At 38.8% G+C, this 16661-nt stretch overlaps 1 protein-coding gene across 1 annotated transcript in view; it reads right to left on the bottom strand.

The window, feature by feature from the left end:
* Positions 1-16447, bottom strand: part of cpt1a2b (carnitine palmitoyltransferase 1A2b) — a 44907-nt gene extending 28460 nt beyond the window's left edge. Inside the window, exons 1-10 of the mRNA XM_020652040.3 lie at positions 16329-16447; positions 10561-10703; positions 7569-7708; positions 5759-5936; positions 4463-4564; positions 3896-4033; positions 2606-2683; positions 2334-2441; positions 1346-1433; positions 625-820 (exon numbers count right to left, since the gene is read on the bottom strand). Coding sequence (XP_020507696.1) covers positions 625-820; positions 1346-1433; positions 2334-2441; positions 2606-2683; positions 3896-4033; positions 4463-4564; positions 5759-5936; positions 7569-7708; positions 10561-10701 — 1169 coding nt within the window. The 5' untranslated portion in view covers positions 10702-10703; positions 16329-16447. The remainder of the gene's footprint in view (positions 1-624; positions 821-1345; positions 1434-2333; positions 2442-2605; positions 2684-3895; positions 4034-4462; positions 4565-5758; positions 5937-7568; positions 7709-10560; positions 10704-16328) is intronic.
* Between the last annotated feature and the right edge of the window lie 214 nt (positions 16448-16661).

Raw genomic sequence — 16661 nt, 5'->3', positions numbered from 1 at the left:
CACAATGAGATAGCAACGCCTTTGACATGTTTGTGTGAAAGATCCCCAAAAATATATGAAAATATATTTAAAGACACTGTAATGTCTTCTTATTTGTACAGCGGGTCTACATGACACAAAAACACTCCCTTCCTTTCCCTGCGGCGCTCCACAGAGATTTAGCAGTAGTATTAATTAAAGGCTACACCATGCTTGTAAATATTCCATCCAACCAGACAGTGATACAACTCATCTGCTACACACAGTGTAACCTTTCACTATTTTTGTGACTTCTTCTTGTCATTCAGTTTCAGTTTGACACTCATTTCGGGAAATTCCTTTTTGTTTGCCTCCCCGGCCTTCAAAACTGATCAAATGCATCTGTTTCTGTGATTAAGAGGTATGATGTAAACAAAGTTAAAACAGCAAAAGTAAAAAAAACTTTCCATTTACTTCTCAGATCGAGCTCGTCTAGTTTTGGTTTTTCCACTTAAAAACACTGAGCCATGCACTCAGCCTTTACAACTAAAGAAACACTACAGACAGGTTTGAGAGTTAAGAAACACAACACAACTACATCCAAAGAAAATGAATACATTCCAGTATGAACTACCAGGTATGATTCCTTCCCCTTGGAGTTCTTACCTTTCTCCAGCAGTGAGAGCCCCCAGCTTCTCCTCTCCGGGCTGAGGGGGTGAAGGGTCATCCAGGATCCTCTGGATCTGGTATTCGATCTCCCTGGGTGACAGCAGCCGGCCTGCCCGGTACACCCACAGGCGGAAAAAGCGTCCCTTGTTGTACACTGCCACAAACTCGCTGTCCTGCCAGTGCTGAAGCACATCTGTGGAGGAAAGGAGGGTTACAATATCTGCTAAACTGTTTTCATCTGTGCTAATAACAATGTGTTTTACAGAGCTTTATTGAGCTGATGTGTTTGTGTTTATTTATATACTTTTCTTTTTTTATCTATAACTAAAGATACAGATTCCTATTCTAGTGAATGTTTCGTTTCTGTGGTTTTTATTTCACAGAGGATATTTATTTTCATGTCATCTGTTGTTGAGTTCATTGTTCAAAAAGCCGCTGTGTCCCTGGAAACGTGCAGTTGTGTCAAAGTGTCATGACCCTTTGACTTTCTGTTTAACACCATCAATCTGTCAGTCAGGTTCTGCTTTTCAGGAAATCCTGCACACAACATAATCGACTCTTCAATATGTGAACACACCTTCTTTACATGCACAATGCATCTCTTTGCGTGTGTGTGTGTGTGTGTGTGTGTGTGTGTGTGTGTGTGTGTGTGTGTGTGTGTGTGTGTGTGTGTGTGTGTGTGTGTGTGTGTGTGTGTATGCGTGCGTGTGTGCATTACCGGTCTCAACTCCCGGTGTGCGTGTTGTGTTGAACATCCTCTCACACTGGGCAGCACACAGGGGGATAACAGTACCTGGAACACGACTCTGAAAGACGTGTAAACAGACACACTCACATTCATCTATGGACTTCTTTCAGTTTACAAAGATTTTCTGGACAGATACATTTTGAGTTTTGACAATTTACAATCTTAAGTGTCTAATATTTGTCTTGTTCAACCATTTAGAAACTGCTACACTTTCAATTGGCAAACAAACAAAGATCTATATGAGCTGCTTTTTGAGTCTTTATGAATCTACATTGTATGGCTGCTAGAGACCCAGCCAACCGCCACATGTGTCTAACCATTAATGCGAACTGAAAAGAATGTTTGGCTTCGTGTAGATAATTGGTTCTGAATGCATTCATTTGAATACTTTCATACACATGGAGACTGGAGAGGTGTAGGATTTCTGCACTATTCTAGCCCTACTGGGTTTTTTGTTTTGGAAGAGGGGTCGGGACAGACACACTGATTAGAGCGATTCACTGCCTGTATGCACTGAACGGGAGAGAGAGAGAGAGATTGCCAATGTTCGGACCTCACAGATCGCACAGATTTTTAGACTGTAAACACAATTTATGAAACTTTGCAGGCAGTTTGCAAATCGTTGCACACAGTTTAGAAATCCTTGCCCACTGATTGAAAATGTGTGCCCACAGATTCATAAACCTTGGGTGTGGATTGGCTGATGACTTTTTAATCTTTCTTAACTGAGCCTTTGGGGGCTCTGTGTAAAACAACTAAAGCTAAACCGAGAGAGCAGAATCCAATTGGCAGAAAGCAGCTCGAAAAACAATTTTTTATTTATTTATATTTTGCATTCATCTCTCTCTTTTTCTCTCTCTCTCTGGTCGCCTGCAATCCATCAAACAATGACATGCACATAAACACGGAGAGTCTACCCCTTGTTCTATCCCTCTGCATGTGTTCGATCTGGTCTTACCGGTTTGAGTTCCTCCCTGTTGACCTTGCGGCGATAGAGCAGCAGGGCAGTGATGGTGTTTCCTGCTCTTGCCGCCTGCACTGGGGTTGGGGTCACATACAGAAAGTCCTGGAAAGCATGAACACAGATCATTGGAATTCAAACAGACTTAAAAAAGTAATAGAATTCAAACACATAGATTATCAAGATGTATGCAAGGAAGAGTCTAGTACATAGGAACAGTTCAGCACAGACTGTCTCTGAGCAGTAAGCGTTAAAAGGCAGCTGTTTACCATGCCATAGTAGTTACTGTTGACCATTATGGGACCTCTGCTCCTCAGGTAGATGTATTCCTCCCACCAGTCACTCACCTGGAACCAAAACAGGACATTCAAGTTGGACTTATACTTCATTTGAAACATATGCACATTATACATTCAGCCGCACATTTTGTATCCGATTGCCACCTTATTAGAAAAACAGTTAGTTCCCTCCATTTTAGTTCAGTACTAATAATTTATACAATTTTATTTAAGGTATCCTTTCATATGTACAGGACAGGTATCTGTGTATATGTATTTATCTATACGGTATGTGTACTTATATTAAGATAAAACATCTATGTTAAATGTTTGATATGTTATAATATTGTTGATTGTTTCAATAATTTTGCTTGGGCAACAAAGGTTGTTACAGTTTTTGTTAATAAAGCATCTTGAACTTGAAACAAATAGGAGAAAAAAAATATAATTTCCCATTCACTTCAGGATTATAAAGAAGGAAAACACAACACACAGGAAATACTTTTATAAGCTCAAAATGTGGTCTAATCTAGGAGTTTAAACTTGAAGATTAAATTACATTTTAGCGAGATCCAAACCTTTTTTTTAACTGAGCTGAAGAGAGCATGAGAGCCAGGATGGATTCCCTATTGTGTATCATTAAACTGTAGATCGAATGAGCTGCCCAGTGAGGACTTGGAAAAGCATGAGTAGGTGAGTACAGCAATACTTTAGTACAGTAATGGTGATTTTGGGGGCTGCAGCCAACAACCAAGTGTATGAAAGTATTCAAATGAATGAAAAAAAGGATTTATTTTACATATTTAAAATACATTTAAAATCATCGTTGTTAGACTAGCAGTTTAACGCTGCTCGCTGCCTTCAATGCGTCATATTGCAAACTATAAAACCCAAAAAGCAGCTTGAACCAATTTCCTACACAAAGCCAAACATTCTTTTCAGTTCACATGAATAAACACGTGTCGGTTGGCTGGGTCTCTACCAACCATAAAATGTCAACAATCATGGGGGGAAAAAAATGGACACACCCATTAGTGTTAAGCAATACAATTCCCCTACATACAGTATATCTCTAGAAAGGAATCAGCACCTCTCTCAAAAGGTAAACTGGGTCATTAATTCCTTTGTTCTTGTTTATTAACTGTCATTAAAAGAGTTTGGGATTTATGGACTTTCGGTAAAGAAAAGGTTTCATTTGATGATAATCAACTTATTGCAAACTCAACAATCATTTCAGTTCCTGTGTGTGTGTGTGTGTGTGTGTGTGTGTGTCACTCTTACATAGTTGGTGGCCCACAGAGCTTTCAGCTTCAGGTAGCGCTGCAGGCGGTTTCCAAGGTTAGACTCAAAGTGATTGGCCAGTTCAGTCATTTGTTTATAGTCCGGGTCAGCCATCAGTGGGCGCACGGACAAAAGGTACTGAGACAAAATACATAAAAAAGGATTGATCAAAATTTGGTTTTGTGATTATAATGTTTTCATCACTGTCTGTTCTATCATTGTATGCACAGCATACAGCTGCTGAATGTGAACGTCAGACAAATAAAGATGTGGAAATGCAGACAGACAGAAGTGTGATCCAGCATGTGCAGAAAAAAAAGAGTTCAAAACCCAGACCTTTTGTTTTCATTTACAAACTGTTAAAAGAAACTAAAATGTATCCATGATGTTTTTGATATTCATGAAATGTAATTTTTGTTAAAGTTGTTCGATAGTAATGAAAAGAAACAAAGCTTGGTAAAAAGAAGTAAAAAGTCTGTTGGAGGTGAAATCGAGATGAATAAAACCTAACCATAAGGCGCTGTATGTAATGTCTGTGCACGGTAGCTGCTCCACCGGTCTACTCACCCTGCTCAGAGTGTCTTTGATCGCAGGAACAGGCAGGTGAGGCAGAGACGTCTGATAGCTGTACAGCAGCGGCTTCCTGCTTGATAATAATCTCAACAGAGTCTGAGGGAGACAGAGAAAAACATGGTGAAAATTCAAACCTATTGTATATGGATTATGAGTTAAAACAAAGTAACATTACCAGGGACTCCAAACCAAAGGTTTAAACAGTGAGCAAATAGAGGCACAACAATAATTGACACATTAATTAAAAAAGGAGAAATCAAAAGTTTACTAATACTAAGGAGAGAATATGACTTAGAAAACAAAGATTTCTACATGTACCTACAAATCAGAGATTATTTCAATAAGGAGATAAAGCCGGATTCCCCATGTGAATTAAACGGATTGACTGTAACAATGTGTAATGCATACAGAGGTACAGTGAAGAGAGTAATTTCAGTGTTGTATCAAAATATGGTGAGAAATAGAACAACTTCAACTCTGTACATTAGAGATAAATGGGAAAAGGAACTAAAGAGAAAAATAACCAAGAAAGAGTGGCATAACATGTGCAGGACACAGAGTAGAAAGTCAAGCTCTAGAATGTGGAGGGAATATGGTTGGAGAAATATTGTGAGATTTTTCTTCACACCAAAACTTAAAGGAAGATTCTCACTTGTCCCACAGCCTTGCTGGAGACAGTGTGGGGAGCATGATGTTGATCATGCTCATGTTTTTTGGCAATGTGTGAAAAGGAGTACTGGGATGAAGTGTGGAAAGTAATGAAAGCAATTTTCGGTTATGAACTTCCTAAGACTTGTGAAGTGCTGTATCTGGGAAATGTAACACAGGAAAATATACAAAGCAAAGACAGATGCCTGGCTGGAATACTACTGGTGGCACCAAAGAAAGCTATAGCAAGAAAGTGGTGTAAGGAGGACCCTCTCCACTCGGAGAAACTGGTTGGACATTGTGGAAAAACTACACGATGTGGAGAACTTTACACACAATTTAAGACTACAACAATCTGCATGCCAAGGAAAATGGAAAAAGTGGACTGACTTTAAAACCCATCACAAAGTCTGAAGAGAATGGACTATTTAAAAGGAGGCTAAACTGACTATTGTTAACTGACACCAAAGTGTGTATACTGTGTTTATTTTGATGTAAACTCATCAAGAAAATTAAAAAATATATAGGTAATAAAAATAAAACCAAAGTAACATTTTAAAAGCATCTTTCCCATGGTGTTACATTTAAAACCATGCTGTAACAACCAGTCAAATCAAACTTAAAGGTCAGTGATTTTCATACCACCCAGACTTTGGTGATGTTGGAAATCCGGCCGTGCTGCTCGAACATCCACTGATGGTAAGAGAGCAGCAGCTTGAGGCAGAACCTGAGCGCGAGGATGAGGGAGAGCCACAGTAGAGTACTGAAGACGAGGGCCGACAACATCGTCTGACCCTGGGCACTGAGGGACACGTGGAGGCTGCACAGAGACAGAGAGAGAGGGGGACAAAAAGATCACTGGATGTAATAACTGAATACCGTATGTTATAATAGAATTGTGTTACAATAGATATAAGTTGGAGATTTCACTTTGTTACAATAATCCTTAAATATATCCATGGCTCTTTGAATACCCAATACAAAATGAATACAACATGGAGATCTTCCACATAGAGGGATGAGAGACAGTCAAGTTTTACACTGATGAACAGTGATACCAGAACACTAGAAATAAATACAGATTATACATCCTAAAAGGTTGCTGTAAAAAGCTGAACAATAAATGTATTTTTATATCAAGTCCTTGTGTTGAATGTTAGATATGAGGAAACACAAGTGAGTAGCGAGACAGTACATACAGCGACATCTGCAGTACAACAGCAACATCTGCTGGATAAAGAAGGAAGACAATCTGAGAAACTTTTTCAGAATCTGCCAAAGCTGAAAAAAGGGAATGATGCTCCAGCGCAGAAAATTGTGTCTAATATGTTATTAACAGCAGAACATATTGAACACAAGTAGTGAAAAGAACTAATTATTTACAGAAGCCAAAGAAAATTAAATAATCCAAAAATACTGATATAGGAGGAAACCAAGACTCTCCATCATAAGGAACAGGGATAAAATTACAATAAAATGGGTCTCACCATTTTCACAGCAAATACTTGGTCCTTATTAAGTGGGAGGTAGTTGTTAGAATTGTAATTGGTGAGGATTTGACAGACAATTCTTATAGTGTGGCAATAGTTTAAGCTCTATCAAATACTAGGAGTAGCCAACACATTGGTAAAAAAAAAAGGAGACGGCCATGTCAGTTTAAACACTCCTAATATATCTCTGAATATAGAAAATCACATGTTTAGTTGTCAGATTTCTGATGATCTTTCTGAAACTGTCAACTGGCAAATGTTCTCTAGCAGAAAAGGGAGTCATAAATAACAAGGTGGAATGTGGCAAGGGTGTGATTGAGTGAGAGTGAGTGTGTGTGTGTGTGTCTGTGTGTGTGAGTGAGTGAGTGAGTTGTCAGGAGGCAGGCTTGTTCAGGGATGTTGTTAAGCCAGTGAACAGACTTGAAGGGAAGCAGGTGAGAGTTCAAGTGCAGCACCACTCCTTCTCAGCTCCACAGTGACTCACCGACTGTCTATGTTTGGAAGTCATGTTTGTTTGGATCAAACAAAGATAAACCCTTTTGTTCTTCCTGGCTGGTACTTCACCTGCAGTGTTTCCCCTACTATTATATTAGGGGGGGCGGCCCGGAAGTTGCTCTGCCTTACCTTCTGCTGTACCCTAAAACTGCATAGTGTACTTTATCACTATCCTTCCACCCATCCATCCCTCTATCCAACCATCCATAAGTAAAAAAAAAATAAAAAGAATGAATGAAAGACTTTATTCCGGATCAAATTTTTTAAAATAAAATAATAAAAAACATACGAAACAAAAGTAACAGTGTTCGAAAAGGAGTAGGTAGATGTAAAACATATCTATTCATACCCCTGTCTCACTTTCTTCTAACTAAAAGAGCAAATATGTTCTCTGTCTGAAATGAGGCTGACGCCCCTGTGTGTTTGTTCTTGTATAATTGTGTGTGTGTGTGTGTGTGTGTATGTACCTCAGTGGCAGGTGTTGCTTTATCTTGGTGATGAGCCCCATGCTGGGATCAGAGCGCATGTACATGGTGGCCAGGATCGCTATAACGACAATGAGCCAGGAGGAGGGGCTGGCAGGATACACACCCTTGATCACTCTGTTCTGTTACAACAGAAGAGAAAACAACAGTTTGTAAAATATGTGCCACCTCTCATACATAAAGGGACAAAACTACAGACGAAGAAGAGTAGTGAGTGCAATGATTACTGACCCATCACTATCCAACTCCAAATGAACAATGAACCTCAGGTTTGTTATTTGTGGAATGAAACCCTTTCAGAAGTTTGATTTTAAAATGTTTGCATATGAGCCAGCATTTAAACGTTGTAAACTTAGGATTTGATAATTGGACTTTCAGTTACCAGAGAAGTAGAAGAAAATAACAAGACCACATCAGAAAATAATTCTGTAGAGTAATTTACTTAAAGGGTGTTTGTTATCTCTACGTCGTGTAATAATATATTGTTTTGTGCTGATGGATCTGATTAAACTGGGGGAACACGAGTGTGGGAAGAACATATGCTTGGTTATCGATAACATTTTGTTTTCTAATACCACTTGTTGGAAATATTTGAGGAAAAAAAAGGGCTGTTTCTTCAGTTTGCTATATTTTGTACCATCTGACACGTATCCCGTGATTCATTTCAGTCAGTTTCTTAACCTGTTAAAAACTCCTCACAGGGGCTTACAGGATAATAAATACTGGAGAAAATGAACATTGGGGTCACATTTCACACTGCTCAATAAGCAATGTGCTCATTTATTCTGGAGTCAAAGAAAAAAAAAACATCTCCTTAATAGTGCTTACATCTCTCCATTCTCATGGATTCAGGTGGAAAGCAAACGGACAAACCAAGAAATAAAATGTCAAGTAAGCCAAAATTATTAGACGTCTACATTGACTGTGTTTTCTACCTGGCTGAGGGACTTCATCGTGTCTCTCTGAGGATATCAAAAGTTAAAACACATGCAGGGCATTGCCATCTACTGCTACAGTTGCATGCATTCTCTACCAGCTTAACTCAATAATACCGACCTGTTCTACACTACTATCAGGTTTGCCCTCATCTGCTGCCTAGAGCATGTGAATGTTTTAAATGGTCTCAGACTTACTGTTCCCTGTTATTCAGATGGTTAAATACTGTGTGTGTGCAGGTTGCACAAATTCAAGCTTGGCAGGACATGGATGTATCATGTCTGTTTCTCTGAAAGGATCATGAACAGAGCTATCTATGCCTCGGTTGAGTTTGTGCAGTTAAAGGATAAGACTTAGTTTCTGCTTAGCACCCACCAAAAGCGTGTGTCATTGTGTAGTATCTGTTTGAATTCGCTCAACCTACTAGCAAGGTAGCCCTGACTGTGCTCCAGAAGTGGGCTGTGGCTAGTGGTCAAAGGAGCGGCTGTAAATACCGTCACTCCCCTCCGCTACATGTAGCTTAGTAGTAAAGCGTAGTAAAAAAAACACGTTTTGTTTTACGACAAATCATTCACAATGAAAGTCCCAAGCCTGTGGCAACTTATCACAACAGATGTCTGAAAAGACGCAGAGGAAATGAGGAGAGAAACAGCACTTATGTGGCAACGGCAATTCACACAGTTTCAGTGAGAAGCTAGAACGGAAGGAGAACTTTACACACAGTGAGTTGTAAAACCATTTAAAACATCTTGCTCTAGACTCATGAACTGGACACACAGTGACTCGCTTGTTTGAGGAGAAGCGGCGATTGTAGCGTGTGAATATGCTTTCATATGCCCGATCACAAAATGAAGCACACTTTTCAGCAATAACCTATAGGGCTGTGATGACTCCCTTCTTGAAAGCTCAAATCATTTTTTAAACAATACCATGAAACCTGTGTGTCTGTGGATCTTTTTTAAGTGGCGGGAGGATTTTCCTGTCGATATGACGGAGTTCAGGACCATGTGAAACTGACCTGTGTACACACCGCATCAGGTTCATGTACTACTAATCATTTCTTCTAGCCTTTGATAAGTGAGAAGAAACTTTAAAATATTGTGATTTGATCACATCGTTTGATATCCCTAGTTTACGTCGGCCAGTCTCTACTACACCTGCACTGTTCTCGTCACATCACAACTGAATTTCTCTCCTTTCTATTCTCTGTTATTTCTCCTTATCCTGACCTGTTGCCGGTCTCTTTGATGTCTAATGGGTTCATAATTAAAAGCCTGTCGACTGTACCCGTAATTCGTAGTACTCCGGGATTAATTCAAATCTGGATGTCTATTTTTAACACGGAAATAAATGCAAAGGAACAAAAATGACTTCAGGAGACTCTGTCGTGTATGAATCCATCAAATTTGTTGGCAATACCTTTTCTAATGTATTGTCCTACAGTTTGATACACTGTGGTTTCCAACCTGCAAGTCGCTCATTTAACTTCAGCTAAATTAATTATATTTAATAATTTGGATCTAGATATTTTCCCTATTGACGCTGACTATGATTTGACATAAGAAGCCCTAAAAGAAGGATAAACACATTTTGAGAATGCTCTTGTATTGGTACACCCCTAACAAAAAAGATTTTAAAAAGGCTAGTGTCAAGGTGTGGATAGACGCAATGTGGTATATAAAGAGGGGACAAAATAGTTAACAGATGTTCCAAACCTTCAGGGCAGATTTTGTGTGAATGTGCATCAGACACAGAGTGAGGGTTGCTTTATTTCTCTGAATTTTATTGCTGGGGTAGTCAAGAAGTTTGAGAAACAAACAGCGGTATTTGTCGCCCCAGCAGGGGCAGAAATACATGTCTGTTCATGTTTGGAATGGCTCATCACTCGTTACCTGAACAGATGGGAATTCAAACCCTGTAATAACACTTCAGCTGCCCTGGACACACAAATTACACCCTACAGACCTTAACTACGTCAAAGCAGAAGCACTACACATAGTAACACACACGTACAGAAGGGCTTTCCCATCATACTCACCCTCATGCGGCTCACTCGCTTCTTCCACGATCGCACTCCTGACAGGTAGATCTGGTTCAGGGCCTGATAGGACAGCTGCAGGTCGATCCCTTCGGGTGTTATGGTGAACTGGAACGCCACCGCCTGGTGGGCCTCCGCCATCGCTATTGAAACAAAACATTTACAGAAATATAACTCATTCTATTTCTCCTATTTTAAAACATTTGATTCGGACAGCAAAGTAATAATCATTATTTTTATGTCCTAGTGTTCCACATTTCGCTATTTCACCCAACAGCTTGAAAATATTCTTGACCTCACTGAGATTCAGGCATAATTTATAACTGACTGTATTCATGATTAAGTTTTTACCGTTTGTTTTGGGGCATACACTTAATATCACAGATGGTTTACAGGCCGGGTGGCAGCTCAGTGTGTTTGCAGTCTGTCTCGTATAAACGCTCTGTGTGACAACACTTGAGTAATTTAATGTGTCAGAGGAATGTTGTTGTCTCACTGACTACTGGGTAAAAACTGCCCTCAGTATGGTACCATGTGAATTCATACAGCAGCATTAAAAGATACTTCTCCAACTCAATAATAATAAAAAAAAAAAGCTATCATTTGAAATCTGAATGCAAGCAAAGATCTTTGCAAAGTAACCTATAAAATGTAGTTATTATACCAGCCTGTATATCCAACATAACTTGATATGGGATTGAGTGGATGGTTACAGCCCGTCTCATGCCGGAAATAAAATGAGCATTTTTGAACTTACATGCCAGACTTAAAAAAAAAATCTATTCAACATATCAACATATTTCTTACTGCAAGACAAGTCACCATCACTTTTAAACACTTGGTGGTTTAGTAAAATGTATTTACCAGATATATATTTTTTGATACTACACTTCTTGCAGCTCTGGATGCAGCCATAGAGTGTTAGGTACATAGTGAAGTATTAAACAGCTTTGTTATGAGTGGTTGAATAAATGGTTAAGGATTACTTATTGCTCATTTTGAAGAGGATGAGACCTCTGGCTCCCAGTAAGAATTCCTTAAAATAAATGTTTAATTTGATGTTTCTATTGTTTCACTCAACAGGTTTGTTTTAAAAAACTATCAACAAACCAGTTGATAGGTTTCATAGGATAATGGATCCTCCTGATAACAGGCGGGAAATAAGAACTGTCACAAAAACACATCAGTAGAAGATGCCTAGGGGTTAAAAAAATGAGGATGCCTGGAATCCTTTTAGGCTGGTATACTTAGTTCTGGCTTACAGCAACATTGTAATCATTTACAGGGACCGTTGAACAGTAACAGTGATTTTCTATTTTCTGAAAAGTCCAAAGGTTTGCTATAAAAAATGAAAAGGCACCTACAGGTATATAATCTACACATTCAAATCATTTATGTTTCCATTGTTAGAGCTTTATCAGCATTGCGTCTCAGAAAACTTTGTATATTTTTTACTGTATACTTGAAATGATGTTTCTAATGATGGAACTAGTTGCTGTGACAACGTTGTTATAATCAGGACCTTAACTTACATTACAGGATCTTTCATTGCTTTTCAATGCAGATTTTTCTTTAGCAAAGGAAATGTTTATAATAATGATAATTCAGCCTAAAGCCTCTTAAATGCCAAATGAGCAAGGAAAAAGGAAAAAAGAAAAGGGGGGGGGGGGGGGGGGGGGGCGTGATAGATAGTGTGAACCTGAAAGTTCCTGTGAACAATGTAAACAGTTTAATTTCCCTGAGCCTCTGCTTACCTTGTGAAAAGGTATGAAACTGTGCAAACATAAGGCGGATGTTCTTCCCGTCTTAAAGAAAATTTATGATTGTTGAGAGTACATCTGAAGTCAGATAAAAACTTGCTCTTCAAGCCAGATAAAAAACAACATATAAGCATGTCTAACTCTGTCAAGTAGCTATATTAAAGATTCTTTCTACAAGAGGGGTTGTCAGCTGAGCATTACAAGCATCACACCTGCAGCTCACACTGAACATTTCAGGAAATTGTCAAGGGTTTGCGAATTAGTGTTTTCAGACCCTTCACTATTGTTTTTACATTTATAATTTAACAGCATCATGCAGCCTAGAGACACTGATCGAATGTGAAACTGCTTTGTACACTATTTCAACCTCTAAAGTAACTGATCTGTTTCTTTTAAGTGAGGAGACCAATCCGGATATTACAATTCTGGACAAAACCCTTGAAAACTATGACCAGTGAAGGAATCTAAAGGCATGCTGAGAATCTATAATGGTAGAAAAAAGGAAAATTGCCTGTAACACCCCGAAGAAGTACAAAAATAAAATTTTGGAGTGCTGTCCTAACATTGTTTTTTTAAGCTGAGTAACTACAAATAAGCTTGTGTCAGCTCAGCTCGCAGCCTCTCCTGACATGCTACAATGGCGGTGAAAATGTAAGGGGATTTGTTTCAACAGGAAACTGCTTTTTTTTCCTGTATGTTTACAGGTTTTAATGACCAGGTCACTTTGTTTTAATGAGGTGGAGCCTTGACTAAAATCTGTCGATTTCACTGCTGGCTTAGTTTATTTTGATTCCTTCTCCTTCACCTAATCGGCAATTTTTTGTCCATGCTGTTATGGTCAACTTTGCTGGCTTGAAATAGACCATGACAACTTGTATGGAAACGTATTCCTTAGTTCCAAAAGCTCAATTTCTCCAAAGAGTTTCTCATTTAAGAGACTGCAGCAACTTATGTATGGGACAGGACGGACCCCTACAGCACTAATGTTAAAAGGCAAAGTAATGCACAGCTGTTTCAGATGAAAGAGGCCTCTGGTACATACGGGATGATTACATGACAACTATACAGTTACAGACCCACATCAAAGAAAGTAGGTCAACATATAGAGTAATCTATCTAAGGTTGCGTTTGTTCAATTCTGTCATTTCTCCTCCCTTTCTCTCTAAGCAGCTAAGTTACTAATTCTGTATATTTCTCACTTCTCACAGCTATTTCATGTATCTATTTGTGTGAAAATGATTTGTTTAAATGACACACAGGGGAGAAGGAGAGCGAGGGGGGCGCGACAAAGAAAAGAGAGAGAACTTGGGAGGACAAGTGTGGACCTGTTACTGCTGATACCTCAATGGACACAGAATGTGTTTGAGGGATGGGCGTCACAACACAGTGTAGGATCATTCTAACTTATTCTGTATAATCAATATCAACATCCACATGTGATTTAATGGGGTGAGAGTTTTAGGGTAAGATTCTCATGACTGTATGTGTGGGAAAAAAAGTTCAACTCTCGGAATTAAGTTTGTAGTATTTGCATGCGCTGAAGTTGTCTATCATTCATATTTACTGCATCAATCTTTAAGATAATTAGCATCAATAGAAAATACACAGAATAAACCACTTCCACTTTAAAAAAAAAAAAAATCATACCTGTCAATTTAAACTAGAACTCTGAATAAAGCAGTTTTGGGCCAAAGATAAGAGTTCCTGTATTCCCACTAACTTTAGCTAAGCTTGTTTCGCTCTGGCTTTTCAGGTACCTGTTGAATTAAATCCCTTGTATGTTTTAAAGTAACACAACGTGTATAAATACTAGGGCTGTTGAAATTAATCATTTAATCGATGCATTGCGATGCAGACTAGACGATTAATGCATCGATGCAGGGACAGGACGTAATCGATTATGACAAGGGTTAGAAAAAAAGCATCTGCTAACCGCTGCATGTTGTTTTGCGCAGCGTTGAGTGAGTTTGTTTTCCTTTAAACACACACGGTGGTGTGTAATGAAAGTAACATAGACTCTGTGTCTCTTTAGCCGACCGCAGCACGGATTAGCATCTTCATTGCAGCTAAAGGTGTGTTTAAACTGAAGTTGAAGTTGCTTTTAATATGAAACATCCATATCAGGAAATGGGGCGTTTACAGCAGTAGCAACTTCACACAACTCGTCTGAAATAAAAAGGAAAGAAACAGAACTAACCCTGAACAAAGCTCACAGCTAAAGGCTACAACGTCCTGAGAAGAGAACACACAGTGACTTAAAAACATCTTTCTCTCGTATAATAAACTAAACACACAAACACTTCCAGCCTACGTTTTACCTATACTGTAGGCTACCGATATAATGTATTAATTTTAACTTACAATGTGAAGATATTCAGTGTTTCCCATACCATTATGTTAGGTGGGCGGCCCAGATTGTGATGATTTTCCCAGAACGTTTCTTAACACTTACTAGTGTTCTCAAAGTACTTCCAGCACCCTTGGGGATGAAATAATGACTTCAGAGCAGCACTAAGCAAAAATACTGACAGGAACCTTTAAGAGTTTTTTGTATATTGTTGGGTGGATTCTGTTTTAATGAACATGATGCTCAGTAAAATATTTAAGAGAGACACACTGGAGCCAATCCAAACTAGCTGTTGTTGTGGTTATTGGTCAAATATATGTAGGCTTACTTCTACTGGTAGCCACAGAGCTCAGCAGTAATTGATCTTACCTGAAAAAAAAAATCAAGATTTAAGGCTGAATTATTTTTCTACAAAAAGGTCTTACAAGTAGTTTTGCTCACAAACTATGCACTTCAAATGCTAACTTGAAGACTGGTAACTTTCTAAACACTGATGAGTCTAAGATCCATTTGGTGTTTAAAATTCAATTTATTATACTGGGAATATTTGAATCTGAGGGTCTTTATTCTGCACCAACCTATTTAAAACTAATTGAAGTAGAAAATGAAGTGCCATCTACAAATTGGTGATTGACACTTGATTCTCAAGACAGTGTTGGTAAACAGGTTTTACCTGCTGGAGTGGACTGGCAGGTAGAGATAACAAGGTGCTGCCTTCATTCGGCAGGCATGCGAAGCGCGGGCACGAGCGAGGGAGAGAGAGCGCGAGGGCGGCGGGAGAAATGCGCGTGCACACAGCATGCATTGCACACGGTTTACAATTCAGCTCAACTTTAGTGAAATGTCAAATACATGAGCTTTAGTTTACTTGAAGACAGGCCCGCTTTAAAAAGGGTCTGACCTCGATTTTAAACTTTTTTTTTTAAAAACTCCTGAAAATGTATTTCCTTCATGTTGCCCTAGTGAGCAGAAAATAGTCAAATACCCTTTCTAACATCAAGTTCAATCAGGTTTTTCATGTTTAGGCTATCTGTCCTACTTCACCTGATAAATAGCCTTCAATGTTGAAAAATGTTACAATTGTACTGTAGGCTCTGGTTTGTAAATAAGCTACATTGTATCATTGTTTCTATGATTGTCCTTGAAGATGCTGCAAGTACCCCAGAAAATACCATTTGAATACATGTGTTGCAAATTTAGCGTTAGCTGACAGCAAAAACATTGTAAAAAAATAATAATAATAATAGTGTTAGTGTCGTCTCTTTAAGTCAGCTCAAAGCTAAGACTTGTTTAAATGTGGCAGAGCCCGAACCGGTTACGACTAAGGAAATAGTTACAGTGTGAGTGAAGCAACCAAATGTGCTCTCCATCACCAGCTAGATCGTCATGATCATATATGGTGGTCAGAAACACTCACAGCTACCAAAAAAATATATATATTAAACACAATTAGCACAACTTCACAGTATATCAGTATGGTGCATTGGCACACACGCACAGTTAACAGAGTGTATTTCAACACACAGTAGTCCATTCATGCTCAGCACCATCTCCCACACCATGCGATGCACAAAATACGACAGAGAACAAAAGCTCCGAATTTCAACACATTTCAACAAGCTGGGACAACTTTACTGTAAGAGTTGATACAAAAAATGTACCTGAAGTGTTTTGTCGGTGAGAAAGTTGATGCGGAAAGTCTGTTTGTACTCCTCCCTTCGTCTCAAGGCTGCGGGAGCTCTCGGTGAAAAAGCGAGTTTTTTTCGGACCAACAAGGCAATCGCTGCCAGCAAGCAAAGATAGTTAGTAAGAGAAGATGAGACACTCCAACCTGTAAAACAGGAAACCAAACCGGTTTGTGAAACGTAGGCGTTTAATTTGACGAGTTTTCAACTTTATGAGAAAATATCCCATTTATGAAGTATGATTCACTTAAATCAAATAAATGAGATTAGACACAGAAAAAATATTATATATAGGCCTACATTTAATCA

This window comes from Labrus bergylta, chromosome 16 (assembly GCF_963930695.1).
Source record: "Labrus bergylta chromosome 16, fLabBer1.1, whole genome shotgun sequence".
NCBI classification, from domain to species: Eukaryota; Metazoa; Chordata; class Actinopteri; order Labriformes; family Labridae; genus Labrus; species Labrus bergylta.
Note: the sequence above shows the minus strand (reverse complement) of the source record. Positions and strands in the feature narration are given on the sequence as shown.